The 19,299-nt window shown below is 39.0% G+C and overlaps 1 protein-coding gene across 1 annotated transcript; it reads left to right on the forward strand.

The window, feature by feature from the left end:
* Positions 1 to 2,836: 2,836 nt before the first annotated feature.
* On the forward strand, positions 2,837 to 18,336 carry LOC118422816 (low-density lipoprotein receptor-related protein 12-like). The gene is made up of 6 exons (XM_035830593.1): positions 2,837 to 2,963; positions 7,236 to 7,518; positions 9,079 to 9,203; positions 10,401 to 10,532; positions 14,013 to 14,133; positions 14,996 to 18,336. The coding sequence occupies exons 1-6, from the start codon at positions 2,849 to 2,851 to the stop codon at positions 15,396 to 15,398; spliced, it is 1,179 nt and encodes a 392-aa protein (XP_035686486.1). The 5' UTR covers positions 2,837 to 2,848; the 3' UTR covers positions 15,399 to 18,336.
* The last annotated feature ends 963 nt before the right edge of the window (positions 18,337 to 19,299 follow it).

Consider the following 19,299-nt stretch of genomic DNA (forward strand, 5'->3'; position numbering starts at 1 on the left):
TGAGAAAGAGGGAAGAGAGCAAGAGGTGTATTTAAAGACTTTGAAAGAGAATAAGTCAAGAATGGATCAAAGGATCATCATGATCATGATACAATTGATATCAATTAATTGTAACTTGGGATCTAATTTGCATAATCAATGCCGAAATTTTATAAACCAACTCTAAGCATATAATTATAAAGAAAATGAAATGAGTAACGCATTTGTCTACAGACATCATTCTACATAACAAACCTGGTTTATTTGGCAAAGGTATGTGTTCGTGGAACTCTAGTTAATTTTGTATTAACCATAAAAATATCTTTTTCGGATTGCCCTTAGCCCCATATTTTATTTGAATACATTTTAACTACTAAAAATAACATCTGTATTGTATTTACCTTTGCCAGAATGGCTAAGGTTATGTTTTGGGCTTGTGAGTCTGTCTGTCTGTGTGTGTGTTAACAGCATAACTCAAGAAGCCTTGGATGTATCCCGATGATATTTGGTAGGTGGGTAGGGGTCGGGAAAACGAAGGTCAAGTTCGATAATGGGCCCCCTAGCGGCTTGCTAAGGTACTGCAGCAGAACCTCAATTTTTGATATCTCGTGTTCTGGACATGTTGTGGTTATGATTTTTGAGTGGTAGATAGCCCTTGGGGCAGAGAGTAAGTGCTGTAAGTTTGGACCCCCTAGCGGCTTGTTTGGAACTGCAGTCACTGATTTCCTTTCAAACTTTGGACGAGAATAACTAGAGAACGTGTTGATGGATCGTCATGATTTTTGGAATGTAAATAGCCCAAGCAACAATGTACATAATGGAATACTAATTATGCAAATCAGCAACTAATTTGCATAATTAATGAGGAAAGTTTATAAATCCACTGCATTTCACGATAGGACTTTCAAACTTGTCACATTTATAGATGAGAAAGAGAGAAATATCAATGCATATTAATTATGCAAATGACGGCCTCATTTGCATAATTAATGAGAAAATATAAACGTATTGACTGATCGTCATGATTTTTGGTATGTAGATAGCCAAAGGGAAGACTTACATGATGGAATTCTAATTATGTAAATCGACAGCTAATTTGCATAATTAATGAGGAAAGTTTTTAAATCCACTGCATTCCTTTATAGGACTTTCAAACTTGTCACATTTGTTGCTGAGAAAGAAAGAAATACCAATACATTATTAATTATGCAGATGATGATCTCATTTGCATAATTAATGGAAAATATGAACGTGTTGACGGATCGTCATGATTTTTGGTATAGATAGCCTAAGTAAAAACTTACATAATGAGATACTAGTTTTATGCAAATTAACAGCTAATTTGCATAATTAATGAGGGAAGTTGATAAATCCACTACATTCAGTGATAGGACTTTCAAACCTGTCACATATGTAACTGAGAAAGATGGCAGAGAGTAAGAGGTGTATGTTTGGGTCCGCTAACGTCTTTCCTTGAACTGCAGGAGCCGGTTTAGTTTCCTACTTTGAAAGAGAATAAGTCAAGAAGGATGAAAGGATCATCATGATTTTTGGTATGCTGATAACTTAAGTGATGCTTGATACAATTTGATATTATTATGTAAATAGGGATCTAATTTGTATAAGCAATGGCAAAATGTTATGAAGCAATGGCAAAATGTTATGAACCAACTCCAGGCATATAAAATAAAATGTAATGAGTAACACATTTATGTCTACAGACATCATTCTACATAACAAACCTGGTTTATTTGGCAAAGGTATGTGTTCGTGGAACTCTAGTTTCTTTATGCTATTGTCACACAGTGCAGTGGCCAGTAGTCCTAACATAAAGCCTTCGTTTCTTTATAGTTCGTTCGTTCGTTCGTTCGTTCGTCCCATAGCCTTTTGGCTGATTAATCAGCCGTAGGGGCAGCACAACGTTACATGTCATGCTGACTCAACAGGCTTTTATTAGTCCCCTGGTGGTGCCTATCTCCTCTCCTCCCCCGGTACATGACTATAAATCTTAACTCTGTAATCAGAGTGGGAAGGACAAACATGTTATATAGCACACGTTTTAACACGCTATGATGTCATTGCCCACTTTTGAGTTTTGATTGGCTGTCGCCCTATTCTGAGTTTTGACCTGAGTTTTGATTGGCTAAAAGTGGAAGAAAAAATCTGAGTTTTGATTGGCTAACCGCTACAAAAACAGAAAGCTTTTTCTGGGGAAATACTTAAACATGCAAATTGGACATTAAAATCTTCTATGGAGAATAACTGAGCAAAGGAAAAACGGACTCCATGATATCTAGTTTACAGGTAGCAGTAGAGATGTACAAAATGAATGGTAAAATATGCAAATTGGCACTTAATTGCATATCTAATGACGAAAATCTACATTTGCAGTGTTTTCCCATACTCTAATACATGTACCATATGGATTCTGTGGCAAGTAGAAAATAGATAAATATCAATTATGCACATGAGTTTAATTTGCATACTGATGAATTAAAAGTGCCGTTATTTATCTAAGTGGTAAATGACTGGAATGTCAACATTGTGAACTGTGTTACCATGCATAGATTTTGTAGACGTTGAAGCATTTGCATATCAATAAGAATATTTCACATGGAGAGTTACGAGATCCCCGAACTCTTGTTTGAGTAGGGAATACTAGGGATATTTGATATTTACACTGTATACGAATTGTTTGTGTGGGGTTTACGGACAACGCGACAAGAACCGCTTTAGTGTCCTTTTGATGAGAGATCAAATGGGACCGTCCCGGAATGCACGTGACGTGACGTTTCCGGAATTGAAACGCTTACGTCACAATGAAAGCATCTACTTCCGGTGCATTCCCGGAAGCGGAAGGCTCTGAGTGATGAAGATGAGGGAGGTTGAGTGGTGGAGAAGGGCGGCAACAACAGCCATGTCTTCCTGGTTTTTCTGGGGTTTGGTCCTCGTCTTCGCTTCCCAAGGATGCCATGGGGCTAAGAGTGAGTGATAGAATCTTCTTACACGTTCGTTATACGTTAGGAATCTTGCATAGGCTCTATTTAACGGGGCACTTTCAGATTGCGCTCAGATTTTTGGGTGGTACCGTTATAACATGATTTGTAATGAGTGCAGCGAAAATCTAATTGATATACATCTATTAGACTTTTGCACAGCAATTACCAAGAACTATCGTCATTTTGATGTTATCTTTTTGGATGTTTAGCTGGTGTATCTGTTTGTTTGCTCTATATTTTACTACCATATATAGGTCAAGGGCTCTCTTCCGTTCGTTCGCGGCCATTTTGAAATACATTAAATCGCTTGTAGATGTAACGTTATATAATTTACATGCCTTGGGTGATTTTTTTTTACGACAGAGGCACGTTTGGAGTTTTGCGTATACTACCACCGTGGTGTGGTTTGGGTGTGAGACAGTCGTATCAGTATTACTTGAAATCACCACAACCTGTAAGAGGATGTTAGCATTTATTTGCTTGAAGCCATGATTGACAAGAATACTAGACAATAGGGCTGTGTACCTAAACAAATTTTAGGTACAGGTACAGGTACAGGTACACGGGTTTAGGTACAGGTACGTACCTGAAAATGTACCTGAACTATTTGTGCAAATAATGGTCGATATTAAGTAAGTACAGAAGTGACACAGAACCATGTTTTAAGCAGTAACAATAGAATGTTTGATTCTAAATGTACAGTACTAGTAGGGAGTACATACAGATTATGAGATTACCTCTACCAACAGTACAATTATTTTCTACATGAAGAATGACATTCTTTTGTCTACAATCTAAGTGTCTCCAGTCTCTCTCCACACACTCCACAGTACTCACTGGCAACAGAAACATAGAATATAGCTGACCTACTTAAGCCAATCACATCACAGAAACCTGCATGCGTTAACAGCCCTAACTTTTTTCAACCAATCATATTGCTGCACTCTGATTAAGTTAGCCTTGCTATGACAGTGGTGGCAACTTGGCGGCAACTTGAAAGGGGTATCAGTTTCAGTTCTCACAAAGTCACCAACCACTTGTAGCAAGTATTAACAAGTAAATTGTCTAGTACAAAAGAATAAAAAAATGCTTTGTGGTAGTGGCAATGCATGAATTATTTTGTATTTTGGTTGTTGAGAAATCCATAACAATACGTGCCTCAAAGTTGTCATTTATAAAACAAACTCTAGTTCCTTTCGTGCTTCCCGCCATATACTGGCCACTCCCAGCCAGTCCCAGCAGGGCTTGGCGCCAGAAGTCTGTCTGGGGAGGTCTGGGAGGCGTGGTTACAACTGGGCAGTGCAACATGTTCCACTGTTGCCATGGGGGCTTTGGCATTATGTTTGCAGGGGGGACAGAAAATAATTTTTTGCATACTTATTTGTAACATATTTTGAGAATTAAAATGCCTGAATTACAATCCACTATTCTATTGTAATTCAATATATCTTAAAGTATATTGTGCACTCACACATTCATGATATTGAAAACTTTTTTTGAAGTTTAAAAGACCTACATTTCCCTTCTAAGTAACTTGAAGTGGATTGTTCCGGGAATTCCCTCCAGAGAAGGTACTGACCTCAGGTTACCTCTGGAAACTAGGTGCGTGAAAATTAGGCACATGTCAGGAGGCAAGTGTTGCTGAAATTGTACCCACAACTCCCTGTTTCAAATGTTACTATTCTGGAGGCTCTGGCTGCACATAATTCCAAGAAATATTGTGTATTTTTACATTGCAAAAGAGAATAGTTAACATTAGGTTCATGTAGGCAAGTATCGGTACAAGTACCGGTACACCAGAGTTCCGGTATTTTGTACCCGGTCCTAATTGATTGTACCGGTACTGTATCGGTACAGTGTACCGGTACACAGCCCTACTAGACAACTAGTTGCATGTCACATAGGGGTGGGTACTGATACCATACCGGTACAGAACTGGTTTGTATTGCTGGACCAGTCTGTAAACAAACGGGCCTAAAAAAATCATTGGACCGGAGATTTTCGACCGAGTAAGAAATGACCAGACTATATGTATATCGGTAGGGATTTACTATTTTACATGTTTTGGTGCTTACCAGTTCAAGAAAATAACAAGAGCAAAGTAATTTTATGGTTATTTCTACATGATTGACGTCCTGGATTTTAAAACGGCAATCTGATACTCTGCCAAGTAGATTCCTTTGCACAAAATCGGACTATTGTTTTCGGTGTAGCCCATTCAGCAGGCTTTCACAAATAATGAGGTCCAGGTTCAGGTCCGGACCTGGACCTGATCCTCTGGAACTGAACCGTACCTGAACCTGAATTTTCTGTGCCGGTACCCAACCCTAATGCCACGCATTCAACATACTAAATTATGCATTTTATATGTTGGAAGCCAGTTAACATATACAGGGCTCGAAATTAACATAGTCCCATAGGCCCGGGGCACCAAAAATTTAGGCCGGGAACACTAGAAAATCACTTTGGGACCTTTTTTGGGACGATAGAGAAATAATCAACATCAGAATGTAAACCCCATCAGTGTTCGAAATACCCGTCTGCAATCTGCAATTTACAGATAGATTTTCAAGACTACAGAAGAAAAATAAATCAATCTGCAAATCTTCAGAAAAGCCCCCCAAATTAGATCCGTGCTCCCCAAGTCTAGTGTATTACAACGCATTGTGCGTGGAAATCCTGGCACATGAACCTCAAAAAACAAACTGAAAACAATGTCATCTTACCAGAGTAAAATTTTTGGAAACGTTTTAGACTCTGTAATATGTCATATAGTATTTTTATTAAGAAGTTAACTGGGGTTACGAGAGCTTGGTGGCAGCTCATTTACTGGTGATCTGCTCGATTCTCCCAAGGAGGTTAAAAAAAGGATTTTCCCAGCTGCGCGCCATGGCGTTTATTTACATGGAGTAAAATCTTCAGAAGGAAATTCGACATGTAAGTCTTAAAGTTCTACACAAACAGTGTACATCTTTAATGTCAGAAGATAATAATTCTCCTTCTGATGGCACAAAATCACCAGTTAAAAAGTTTTTCTTCCCAACCTCCACTTGTTATGTTTGGTTTGTCTCAAATTTCTGGACAAGACACGTTTGAATCTACGTTGATTTTGAGTTTATTATATACATGTAATTGACAATTAGTTATACAGAAATTTTGTACTCTGAGTCTGACTCAGCATTATATTTATTGTTGTAATACATACTTCCTACTTGGGACCATCCATCCTCACTTCGGGACGATTGGAATTTATTTTTGGGAACACTGCTGGGACAGTAGAGGAAAAAGTTAATTTCGAGGCCTGCATATAATATCCACTCTCATAAATACCAGGTGCCATAAAATCTAACCACCATATGAGAAAACAATACATGAATTTAAAGTGATTTAAAGAGATGTACCATTGTCAATGCTTCAACTCGATATTTGGATAATGACTCGAGTATGAATATGTATGTACGTATGTGTACCAATGCAGCATCAATAATTGATCCTGAATTATATACACTTCAAGACAATCTTGAAAAGGCCTCTATAACAATTTTTTAAATGTGGCAGTATTATGGCACCCAGTGGAATTATGACAGTATTGATGTCATGTTAGCCTGTGTTCACACGGTCTCTCGCTGGCTAGGGTTATTAAACCCCTCCCACATGTAGGTGGTGGCAACAGTAAGGCTAGCCGCTAGGAGCATGATTTTAGTTATGTGATTGATGTTATGTGAAATAGTGGCCGATATTAGATATAGAATGTTATAGAGTGAATTCCACATTACCACCTCAAGGTGTTTGTTGCCTTTTGTTTAATTTTATAATTTAAAAAAAAAAACCTTTCTAATAATTCTATACAATCTGAGGTATAGTACGTAATTGTTTTCAACAATTCCTAACCCTTGTTTGACTTTGTAAATAATTATTTTTTTCAGATTCCAACATGTTTGAAAAATATTGCTCAAGTCATAGTCATATTTACAATAACAGCTTAACTCCAATCTAAGCTCTGATTGGAGGAACAAGAACAAGAAAAAGGACACACCAGCAAAAACAGCAAAAACAATATGTATGTTTTTCCCTACCAGAAGAAAACATAATGGCATATTAAGTGTTATGCAATGGCACAACAAATGGCAGGTCAGGTGTTTGAGGATTAAAAATATTGGTACCTCTCTACTTAGCCAAATTCGACAGGTTGATTCTGATCCATGCAGGATTTACTGAAAGTGAAATGAAACAATGTTGTTTTTCTTCCCTATCCAGGCAACATCTTGTACATGTACAACATGTGTGGTCAGAGCAAGAACGTCGGCATGAAGGATTCAGGGACCATAAAGTGGCGGATCGGAGATGGTTACCAGGCCAACATGGACTGTGTCATGACCCTGACCTCTGCTGACCCCAGGGTTCGCGTGAACCTGCGTATCGAGAAGATTGACCTACGAGGGTCCAGTATCGCCTGTATGGATACGCTGACGGCGTACGACGGGCGGGGAGCCACGGGAAGGACGTTGTTTACCGGCTGTGATGATGACTACGTTGGAAAGTAGGTTGGGCATACTGTAAATGCATTTAAGTTTACGGGGATTTAATTTTGCGGTAGCGGAAAAAAGGACTTTTCGCGGTGGATTAAAGTTTGCAGTAACACCATAGACTGCAGTCTAATACCATAATAGAAAAATGTTCGCGGTGGTTTTAAGTTTGCGGTGAAGTGGTCACCGCGAAAACCGCGAACATTAATCGACCGCAATCAGGGCTCGAAATACTGGGTGCATGTGCACCCAGGTGCACCCAAAATTGGAGCTGTGCACCCAATCATTTTCTGTGGGTGCACAGGGTGCACCCAAATATTTTCTTAGGTTTATGTAGGTAAAGATATAAAGTATACTAGCATACATCATATTCTTGACATATAAGTATTAGAAAGATAATAAAAGTGTCTGTTATGGTACTTGTTTAAGAAATTGATACATTGTAAGTAAGTTTTGTTATTAGGTTTTTCTGACATTCTCCTTAAATTTAAGTACTAGTACTAGTAGTACAACCAAAATTTTTTTGGTGCACCCAATTTTTTAAGCTGGGTGCACCAGTGCACCTAATCCTAAAAATGAATTTCGAGGCCTGGCAATCATTTCTGCATTTACAGTACTTTAAGAGGTTGAAACATTTCTTTGATACATGGGAAAAATGAAATACAACATGCTGTATTCTGTATGACCCTAGCTATAAGTACAAGCCCAACTGTGATCTGACTCACTGGAGGGCTGGGAATGAGGGTGATGCGGAATACATGGTGTCGCATTGCTCGAAATACTGGGTGCATGTGCACCCAGGTGCACCCAAAATTGGAGCTCTGCACCCAATTATTTTCTGTGGTTGCACAGGGTGCACCCAAATATTTTCTCGGGTTTATGTATATATATGTAAAGATATCAAAGTATACATCATATTCTTGACATCTAATCATTATAAGTGTTTAAAAGATAACAAAAATGTCTGTCATGGTACTTGTTTAAAAATTTGATATCATGTAACTAAGTTTGTTATAAGGTTTTTCTGACATTCTACTTAAATTTAAGTGGTGCACCCAAAAATTCTTTGGTGCACCCAATTTTTAAGCTGGGTGCACCAGTGCACCTTATCCCAAAAATGAATTTCGAGACCTGTGTCGTATTTTATCCATGTCATACCCACCCAAGAAGCACACGTCATTTCAATGTGAAATGTAACAGAAGTTAAGAAAAATTGACGTCTTCAAACAAACAGTTCTACATGAATGTTCTAGACTGGGTGATGTTTGGGGTTACCACAACCGTTACGGCTTCTAGTTGTATTACACGGGCTTTCATAGAATAATTAGAATGCAAACGTTGAACAACTTTTCTCAACTTCTGACTGCAGGTTGGATCACCCTTAGTAACGGCCAAAGGACTCGTTCCTCTGCTGATTCAGACTACATAAAGAGTTATATTCTACAATGTACTATACATTATAGAAGGATTTTAAAGTATATAACATTACCATCATAGCTGCTGGTTTAATGAGAATTATAATGGTATTAAGAATATATGATTTCTGACTTTCTCACCTCATGTGTTTTACTCAGGAACATGGTATTCTCAAGCAGCGGGAATGCAGTGTCCCTGCGGCTGTCATCCACCATGGGGTTCGGTAACGTTGGTGACGGCTTCAGGATTGCGTACAACATGTTCTACGATGCATCTACATCAGGTACCCCCACACAAGGACTTCTCTTCAGTTGGTCATGTGCTGCAATTACGGTTGTGTACTGGTATACCATAGGGGATGTCCCTTTAGCTCAACTGGTAGTAGACTGTAGAGCTCCTGGTTTCTATCAATTAGTGACTGGGACCTTACGTCAATCCTGGGTAGGGCTTAGTGGTTGGGGCTGCACTAGTTTGGAAGGGTCATGTAAAATGGGGTCCCGTGTTTGAGGAGGTGCTGTGAACATGTTAAAGGGGAAGGGCAACATGATTAGCCATTTCTCCCTGAAAAATGTACCCAGCTACTGAAGTAAGGAGACGCAAGTGCCACTTCTTTGTTCATTTTTTTCATGATTGTGATTGTTTTTGTAGAAAGTATTATATAATAACAACGTATTGTATAATAACAATGTGGCCTAGAAATGAAAGAAGCACTGAGATAAGACTTGAGTCAGTCAAGGCAGAGATTTTTCCTCAGGAGTGAAGAAACCCAGGATGATGATGTTGAAAATTTTTAGTTTTACATTGCTTAGCTGTAATCGTTGCATTATTTAATTGAGATCTATAAAAACAGAATCCCTACATATACACACCAATTTTTCAGGACTGTTACCAGAAACACAACTGTTACATTTTTATGGCTAAGGCCAGACAATTTGATTTTTGACTGTACATGTTTTTTTTTACTAAATGGTCACCACGTAACAAGACCTGAAGGTCACTCAAGGTTACGGGTTACACGATTGTAACTGTAACAGCATTTCTTCACGCTAGGTCAGAAACATCATGATTGAGACCAGCCCAATTGCTCACTATGAGTGAGGACTAACTGACCCAATAGGCGAAGCAGGGGTTACGAGGTCTGCTCGGGAGATTCCCTACCCCATTTTGGCCGGAATGGTTTGATTCACTCATGTTCGCACATGTGGCGGGTTCTTTAACGTGCTTGGGGTGTTGCTCTCACCTTACACGGGACCTCCATATTTAACGTCCTATCCGAAGGGCGCTAGCTAGGTACTCATTTTACCTGAGTATAGTGAGGAAAGTCGTGTAAAGTGCCTTTCCCAAGGGCACAAGATCGGTAACACGGCAGTCGGATTCGAACCCGCGACCTCTTGGTCATGAGGCAAACACACTGCCACTGCGCTACACAGCCCACATGATGATATACTAATGGTTGTCTTATGTGTGTGTTTGTGTGTAGGAGGGAAGTGCCAGCCAGGAGAGTTCAGGTGCACCAACAACCGCTGCATCGACGAGGTTCTGAAGTGTGACTTTGATGACGACTGTGGGGACAGAAGTGACGAGTCCGACAACAAGGCTGAAGCTGGCTGTGGTATGTATACTTATGTATGTACTCCAAGATAGAATTTAGCCCAATATCTACTCTCCAAGACAGACTTTTAGCTAGGATTTTATTATAGGGAGTCCAAATTTATTGGTTAGTCGCGATATAAAGTGACTATTGTAGGGGGGCATCCACCTTCCCTGGTGCAGAGTTTTTGGTGAATTAAGTTAGAATTGTGGGTTTTAAGGTATCCTGAGGTCCTGGAGCAAAAGTACTGTCAGACAGGTCACAGTAGAAGACTGTGACCACAGATGACCTGGTACAATGTAGCATCCCAAGTGTCAATCAGAATTTCATGCTTGTCAGAGGATCTGCTCCTGAGTGTAAGGTCATCCAGAGTGTCAAATTTCTTGTTATTTTAAGAAAAGGGTGTCCAGATGATGCCATGACGCTTGCCTGGCTAAAAGCTTACTTCAAGCAGAGGTTGGTCGGGAATATTGTGACTGTATCATACATTTGTACGTCCCATTCTCTGTCTGCACAACCCAGGCCAATAACCTCTGCGACATGTTAGAATTTCACCAAAAGGACTAACAAGAGGTCAGTTCTTTGATAAAAGTGCTGGAGTCCCTCCCCATGCCCATTTTCTCTGCTTGGAAAGTACCCCATATCATCTGGTTATTCCATGTTGACTGTATTGCTTTATTTGCCTCGGTGCAATGGACGTTTTGTGTATACAGTCACTTGTCATTTGTGTATTTGTGGCATTCCACACTTGCGCTATCGTTCTTTGATTCCTTTTTGAATGCTAGGCACATATACACAAATGGAAGTTCAGTCAAAGTTGGTAGAACAAAGAATGTATAACTCATAAACCAAACATGAGGGAGAGTCGATGGAAGAGGCTACTTATTTATTGGGAGGTATTGTTCATGGTCAGTCTATTTGCTTGTGTTTTCACAGCTATATCTAATAAAAGCTTGTGTGGCTATACAGATGTATAAAACGTTAGTTCACCTTTCTCCGTGGGGTAACCTAGGCCTGTATCCGTTGTTTTCAAAACCGGTGTATTTACATTTTATTTATTTATTGATCTTTTAGGGTAGTCCCTTCAGTTAACGTAGTAACTGATTTCCAAGGGAGCCCTATATACATGTTCGCACATGTTCGCATAATGACGGGTTATACCGCCCCTTACGGGGTGACACACCCGTCCGGGTGAATGATGTACATGTAAATCACCATGTGGCTGATACGAGACAGAGGTCGCCAGGCCTCCATCCAGGTGATTTGAAGTGAATCACCAACTCCCAACAGAAGGATTTGCACCAACGCACACCGCACCATCGCACGTGTGGGGGTTCTTTAACGTGCATGGGGTGTGGCTCTCCCCATACACGGGACCTCCATTTAACGTCCTATCCGAGGGACGACTCATTTTTCACTTGAGTAAAGTGAGGAAAGTCGTGTAAAGTGCCTTTCCCAAGGGCACAAGACCGGCAACACGACAGGCGGATTCGAACCGGCCACCTCTCGGTCACGAATACACTACCACTGTGCTACGCGGCCCCACTATATACATGTAGGTATATCAAGTCGATGAACAGTGGTGCAATTAAGCTGCAATATTTTCAAAATACCGCAGTTTGAGACCAGCATCTATCGACTTAATATCCATAAATACTCTATTTTTAAAGCCAATGGATATAGGTTACCCCGCGAATAAAGGTGAACGAACGTTATGTTTTATATGCATGTAGCACTATAGTGTTGGAGTTGTGTTTTGTGTTTGTTTTTTAACCGATTTTCAGTTTTTGCGCTATATCTGGCATGTCATGGCTATCATCAAGAAGACTTCATCTGTTCCTTACCTATTAGCTTTGTCATTACGTGTGCTGTGTGTTGAATCCCCATAGAAATATTAGAATGCTGTTGCCCTTTTGTTTGGGTTATGTAGTAGTTTGGCATTGCCCACCCAAGAGAAATCCTTTACTAATGTTCGACATAAATATAATTACTGCTCCTTTTTGTTAGCAATCTAAGGATTGATTCTTAAAGTGCTTATGACACCCGAATAAAACATTGTTTGATTATCTTCAATAATAATAGTTTCATTCCATGAACATAGACATTTGCACTGAACAGATGTAAATCCTAATCTGACATTAATGAACATCAGACCATCCAAGAGCTGGAAGTATCATCTTGGATATGTTTTGATGTTCAATGGCATCATAAGGGTGTATATTTGGTGCAAATGTCTAATAGTCTATGTTTAATGAATTCTCTTCATTGAATATATTATATTCAATGAAGAAAATTATTATCAATCAGAAAAGTTTAACATGCTTTGGTGTAATTTGTGTCATATGCACTTTAATAAGCTGGCTTTAAAAGATCTTTTGCAAATCAGCATGCACTACTACTACTAGCACGTACATTGTACAAAAATTCACCAGTGCAAAATATGCATGCATAATAGGAAAAAGATCACTGTTGGAAGGACCACCGCAAAAGCTAATTTTTGTTTCAGAGCTTATCTCTGTCTCTGTTTTCTTTTGCAAATGACTGCAAACTTAACCCCTAGGACCAGTAACACTACACATAAAGTCAAGTAAGTATTCTATGATCCAGTTTTGTAGCTGCAGCTCTTCATCAGACACTCATGCCTGGACAAGCCCACGCATTTCACATTATTTTCCAGCCCATTTTTGTAGAGTCACTTCCCTGAGGATGAACTGAACTGAACTGAACCTCAGTGCAATGGAGATTGTGTAGTTGCCTGCTGTTTGTGTGTTTGTGACATGTGTTTATGTGTCATTTCTGTGTAATCTTCCACAACTGGCATGTAATACTGGGCATGTCAGGACACTAACAGGAAGGTAAAATCTATGTGAGAGTTGTCAGAAAAGTTAAAGAGTAACTCAACATCAGAGTTTTTTTCCACAGCACTGCAGGAAGCCCAGGATGCAGGGTTCTAGCCAGCATCTATACTTTTGTCCTTTGACAAAATTTTGCAGCTGGGGACGGACAAAAATTTTGCCCATTCTGTCCTCTGCGACGGACAAAAATATAAAGATATGAAACAAATGAAATATTGCAAAAATCTACAGTAATTCAGCACAGATGCCATTGCACCAAGCAGAGTCTACTCTACCAGTAGAATGTGCCCCGCAAAATGCAGGAAATAGCATTTCAGAGGGTCTTAGATGTCAAAAGCCCACCTTGGACCGTCACGCATAAACCTCCAGTGCTTGACAGGATTTCCATTTAAAATCCAGGGGACAGAGAAAAATTCAGTATGGCTAGAACACTGCCAGGATGTTTCAAAATTGTATACTAGTGTAGTGAAGACAGCTTGGGAATTATTGAATATTAGCCTAAGCAATAGAACAGTCTTCAAATGTAAAGAAGAAATTTACAAAAACTAAGTTTATTTAAACTGTTTGGCCATAGAAGATGACTTTTGTTGCTGGTGCACCCTCAGTCCACAAGAGGACTATTTTTAGCTGTTGCTTTTTCTTGCAGATTTCACCAAGGTGTTTAAAGGAATCATGAAGATCGGGGTGACTGGACTGGTGCTTGTTGTCCTTGGGATAGTGCTGGTGTGCTGCTGCTGCTGCGGCGCCGTCTACTTAATGAATAAAAGGTGTGTGTACATTCCAACATATAACACTAGAAGCCTGTGTGATAACCCCGGTTATCGTCCGTTTGGGAACACAATTATGGAACGTTATCATGGCCCAAGTTCAATACGGGTATTCTGGACCTGTCCGTACAGGGCTCGAAATGTGCACCCAGACGCACCCAACTATTTTCTTACGTTTATCTATGTAAAGATATCAAAGTATACTAGTATACATCATATTCTTCACATCTAAGTAATTAGAAAGATAATAAACATGTCTGTTATGGTACTTGATACCTTAGAATTTGATAGCTTGTAACAAAGTTTTATCATTAGGTCATTACTTAGATTTAAGTGGTGCCCCCCCAATTTTTTTGGTGCACCCAATTTTTTAAGCTGGGTGCACCAGTGCACCCCCCAAAAAAAATGAATTTCGAGCCCTGCCGTATTTTACGGTATCCCACAGGCTTCACATTTGTGTTGCACATACATGTACTTCAATGGAATGATTTGAATGTGCCACTGTTGAAAAAAGATTCAGGTAAGGGAATTGTTTTTGTTTCAGTTGATTTCTTTGATCACAACATTTTGTCAACTTCTGGCACGTTTTGTATTACCTCCATGAACATTTGTTCGCGGGGTTACCTATTTCTACCACTTTGAAAAATACATGCTTGAGTGATCTCTAGTGCAGCACTTGCCAAATATGCACAGTTTAGACATTCAGTGGTGAATTTCTCTGGGGGATGTTTCATTTAGAGATCTCTTTAGACACACATCTTTGGAGTGGTTGATAATTACAAATGTATAACCTGGCGGAATTATGTTATACATTGTATACTGTGGATGTTATACAGTATTTGTGTATTTATGTCCCCTACAGGAGAGGCAACTCTGGACAGACTGTGACCATCCCCATGGAGCCTCAACAACCCCCTCCGCAACCATCCCCCCAACCCTCACCTTACCCCGGAGGTAAACCTGATCAACCGTACCCCCCTGATCAGCCATACCCCCCTCCACAACCTGGATACCCCCCTCAGCAACCAGGATACCCCCCACAACCAGGATACCCCCCTCAACAACCCGGTTACCCCCCTCAACAACCCGGGTACCCCCCTCAACAACCTGGCTACCCTCCTCAGCAACCTGGCTACCCCCCTCAACAGCCTGCCTACCCCCCTCAGCAACCCGGCTACCCCCCTCAGGGGGAACCTGCACCCCCTCCATATCACCCCTCCGCCCCACCACCCCCTCAAGACCCAGCGTACCCCCCTCCGCAGTAAGACACAAAATGTCTTCTCAGCAATTGCTTTTAAAGTTTTTTGCTCTGAAAAATAGGTATGCTAAAAAATGTACTTATAGTGTAAGACCAGCAGATATACTGTAGTTGCTCAGATGTGTTGTAGTATGCTTGAGTAGTGTTTATATGTTTTGGTGAAATTTATCTTTACAATGCATTTCTTCAGCATTGTCATGTAAATGAACACCAAATGATTAAGATTACACAACAGTGCTGGAAATATACATACTTCAATCTTTTCTGTTACATGCAAAATTGTATGTTTCAAAATTGTGCATGCAGTCGACTATTCTTCGAAATTTACACAGCAAAATTATACATAGTCACTAGAAGTATTTTCTACATGCAAAATTGCACATTGAGAATATTTATTCACACAAATTTTTAAAATTGTATTTTGCAGGATTGCATTTATATTTTGAGCACTTGGGTCAAGATTGAGGACACTTTTTCACCTTTTGGAAATGTTTTTAAAACAAAAAAGCATATATGTTTCTGACAGAAGTCAAGTTATAGCAAGAACCATAAACAATATACACATATACAGTTGACTATGTTGACTACAAAAACCTGGTTTGTTTATCAGCATGTTTTAATTATCAATATCAATCTATAACTCTTATACTAAAATCACTTTTAGACACGGAAAATTTCAGATGCAGAAGATAAAGGGTGTGTTTGTGATGTGCATTTACTATAAAGGTTAACGATATGTAGTATTCAACTCATAAACATTTAATACGATAAATGTGTCTGTCTTGTAATATATGTAGACTAATACAGTGTATTAGCTGTAGGATTCCATGTCAAGTTGATCTCAACATCCGGTTTTTGAATGATGGATTTACTTTTGCGAATCATCACAGTTGTTGCATGTACAATGTATGAATATGACGTTAATAGTAAAAATATCTTGTTGCAAGATTTTCACTCAGATCACAAAGTCAAGCATTTCTAAAGTTGCTGTCATCAGAAGAGTTACTGTCTTTAATAGATTGCATTTTACATGCAGGGTTTGACATTGGCATTTGACATTGGCCCAATTGCCCAAGGCAATTGTGAGATTGCTGATTGGGAAATTGCATTAGTCGTACCGTAGTTGTTCGGTTGTGCCGGTGCAATTTTTCCATTGATTTGATTTTTCCATCGACAGATGTGTGTATACGTAGATATTAGTTATCAAAACAAAGTGTTTTTTTACTGGAAAATAAAGTTATTTCCTTGCCTCAAGTAAAATTTGGTAGAAAGTTTTTAATCGAATCTCAGGCCACTATAGATTTTTTACGTACATGGGAAGGGATTTTTTAAAAACTTGTCCAATCCTGTACATGACTTGTGTGAGGAACAATAATTGAAAATTTACTGATGTATCATGGTATACTAATAGTAGTATTTAAAGGGGCATTCCACTCCAGAAGGGAGTGTTATTGTCCAATAGATAATGTATCAATGAATACATGATCAGCCTACCTTTTGTGGAATTCCTCGTGGCGAATTACACAACGTGTGTTTGTAAAACAATATGACACTCACTAAACCCATGCAGACCCTACCCATGTATTCCCTATACGTGTAGACACTTCCTTTATCGTGAATATTTTCAGCATAAATGAGGGGCGCTAAGCACACCAAGAAGGTCAATTGTTCACAAGATATCAAAGAACACATATCTAGACGTGTTTTTCTTAGCGCCCCTGAAATTAGCTTTGTATCTTAACTTAAGTCAGGCACATTATATTCAGCCATAGGCTGAGATTGATTTAATTTGATTAGAGGGTACCTGGGGAGTTTTATAGAAGACTGAATGCTTTTTGATGCGCGTGAGGCTAATGGGTTCTCTTTCGTATAATGGTACATAGCATACATTTGTCACTTCTACAATTAATATCTATCGGAAAATAACAGTCCCGTCTGGAGTGGAATGCCCCTTTAAGAGTACAACTGCCATGTGATACAGAAATATATATACAGTATATATGTGTGAGAATGAAGTGATGATTTGGTGTGCAAACCAGCAATATTTTGTGACTCCACTTTGCTGCAATTCGTTGGTTGATATGCATATTCATCATGTTTATATTGTGCGATCTTCTGTATTTTCTTTTCAATTTAAAATCTATTCTAACCTTTTTAGAATTTTTTGGGTAGATGATTATTTAAAGAATATAGCTGTTCAAAGTAGTGGATGTGAATTCATTGAAGTAATAACCGAGTACTTCTTATGCGAGAACAATTTTACCTGCACTGTTTGCCTCAAGTTTCATGTTGCATGCCTCTCTAAGCCTAGACACTGCATGATGTAACGCTGGTTTACCTTTATTCGTGGGGTAACCTATATCCGTTGTTTGTAAAAGGGTATCTAGGATATGAGTCAACTGATATCGACTGCAAACTGCAACATTTTTTAAATATTTCAAAATAAAGCACAGTCCCTCGACTTTGTATACCTAAATACCCTGTCTTTTAAATCAACGGATATAGGTCACCCCACGGATAAAGGTGAACAAGCGTAAATAAGCATGTCCCTTTGACTGGACTAGTATGTGGTATCAAAGTAAGAATGTTGGATTTAGCCTTTACCTTGTAGCGGTGTGAATGGAAAAACTACATCATACTCAGTATTTATGAATGTTAAAGTGTTAAATATTCAATCATGGATTGTTCAAATTCAATGATGTGTTAAGATTAGAATCTTACAGCATGCGAATACATGTAGGTGATAGTATAGTATGTTCAGAAACTGTAGTTAAATTATACTTGAACTTGATATACTCAAGTTGTTGATATGTGTATGTAAAGTTATGGAAGACATTACAAAAAAACTTTGTACGTTTGTTGTACCAGTATAAACTTCTCTTACTTTGTAATGTTGAATTTATCACTGTTTTGTAAACACTGTCTTTTGTACAATACAATTGTGTGAGTACTAAACTGTGTCAGTATTTCATGTGTGAATATATAGTTTCACCAGGTTAGTGAATAACTGACTAACATTTGTTCGCAACGTTTTTCAAGAGCTTGTGTTTCTTTGACCGTCTGTCATCATCTTCATGGTATACATGTACATGTAATGATGACTGGTTCACGTTGCACTGCAGTATAGGTGGCGCTGCCAACAATGCAGTCTCAAACATAGTGATGCGTACCTAAACTCATATTCAGGTTCAGGTCCGGATTCAGGTACAGCAGTTCAGGTTCAGGTCCGGACTTAAAGTTCGGACCTGAATCCATCATTGCATATTATGTGCGCTAGAAAGTTTCCTTTTTTGACGGGGGGGGGGGGGGGTGCATATAAAATTGCATGTAAGCTGATGAATTGAAATGCAATGTGAAAAATACATGGAAATTATATAAAGCCAGTGTAAACACGAAATGTGTTTTGTCTTTTTCAAGTGCAAATTTCACTGTCTATGGAAGGTTTTAGATGGTTTAGAACAAAAAAGGGAATATAAGTGACAGATAGCTTTTTGCAAGTCTGGACTTGGCTCCGGACATTTTGTTTTTTTTTGGACTTGAACCTAAACATTTTTAGGTCAAATTCCAAGTCCGGGCTTTAGGTACGCACCACTACTCAAACATAACTTGACTTAATGTTTGTGACTGCATTGTAAGCAGTGACACCTATAGCTGCAGTGCAAAGTAATCCTAATAGGTCATTGAAACGTAGACTCATACTTGAAAAATATGTGGTCGCAAATAAAGGACTTTAAAATTTGCTATTGCGTATTTAGTTTTTCTTCTTTGGGAATGATCTACTCCATGATCAATTGGTTGATAGATGGTTGCATGTAGTCAGGTACATTTGTTACTTTATACACTTTGCTATATTCATATTTCAACCATACCAATCGGGCATGTGAACACTCGACACGTGTCATTGATGC

Source organism: Branchiostoma floridae, chromosome 9 (assembly GCF_000003815.2).
Source record: "Branchiostoma floridae strain S238N-H82 chromosome 9, Bfl_VNyyK, whole genome shotgun sequence".
Taxonomy (NCBI): Eukaryota; Metazoa; Chordata; class Leptocardii; order Amphioxiformes; family Branchiostomatidae; genus Branchiostoma; species Branchiostoma floridae.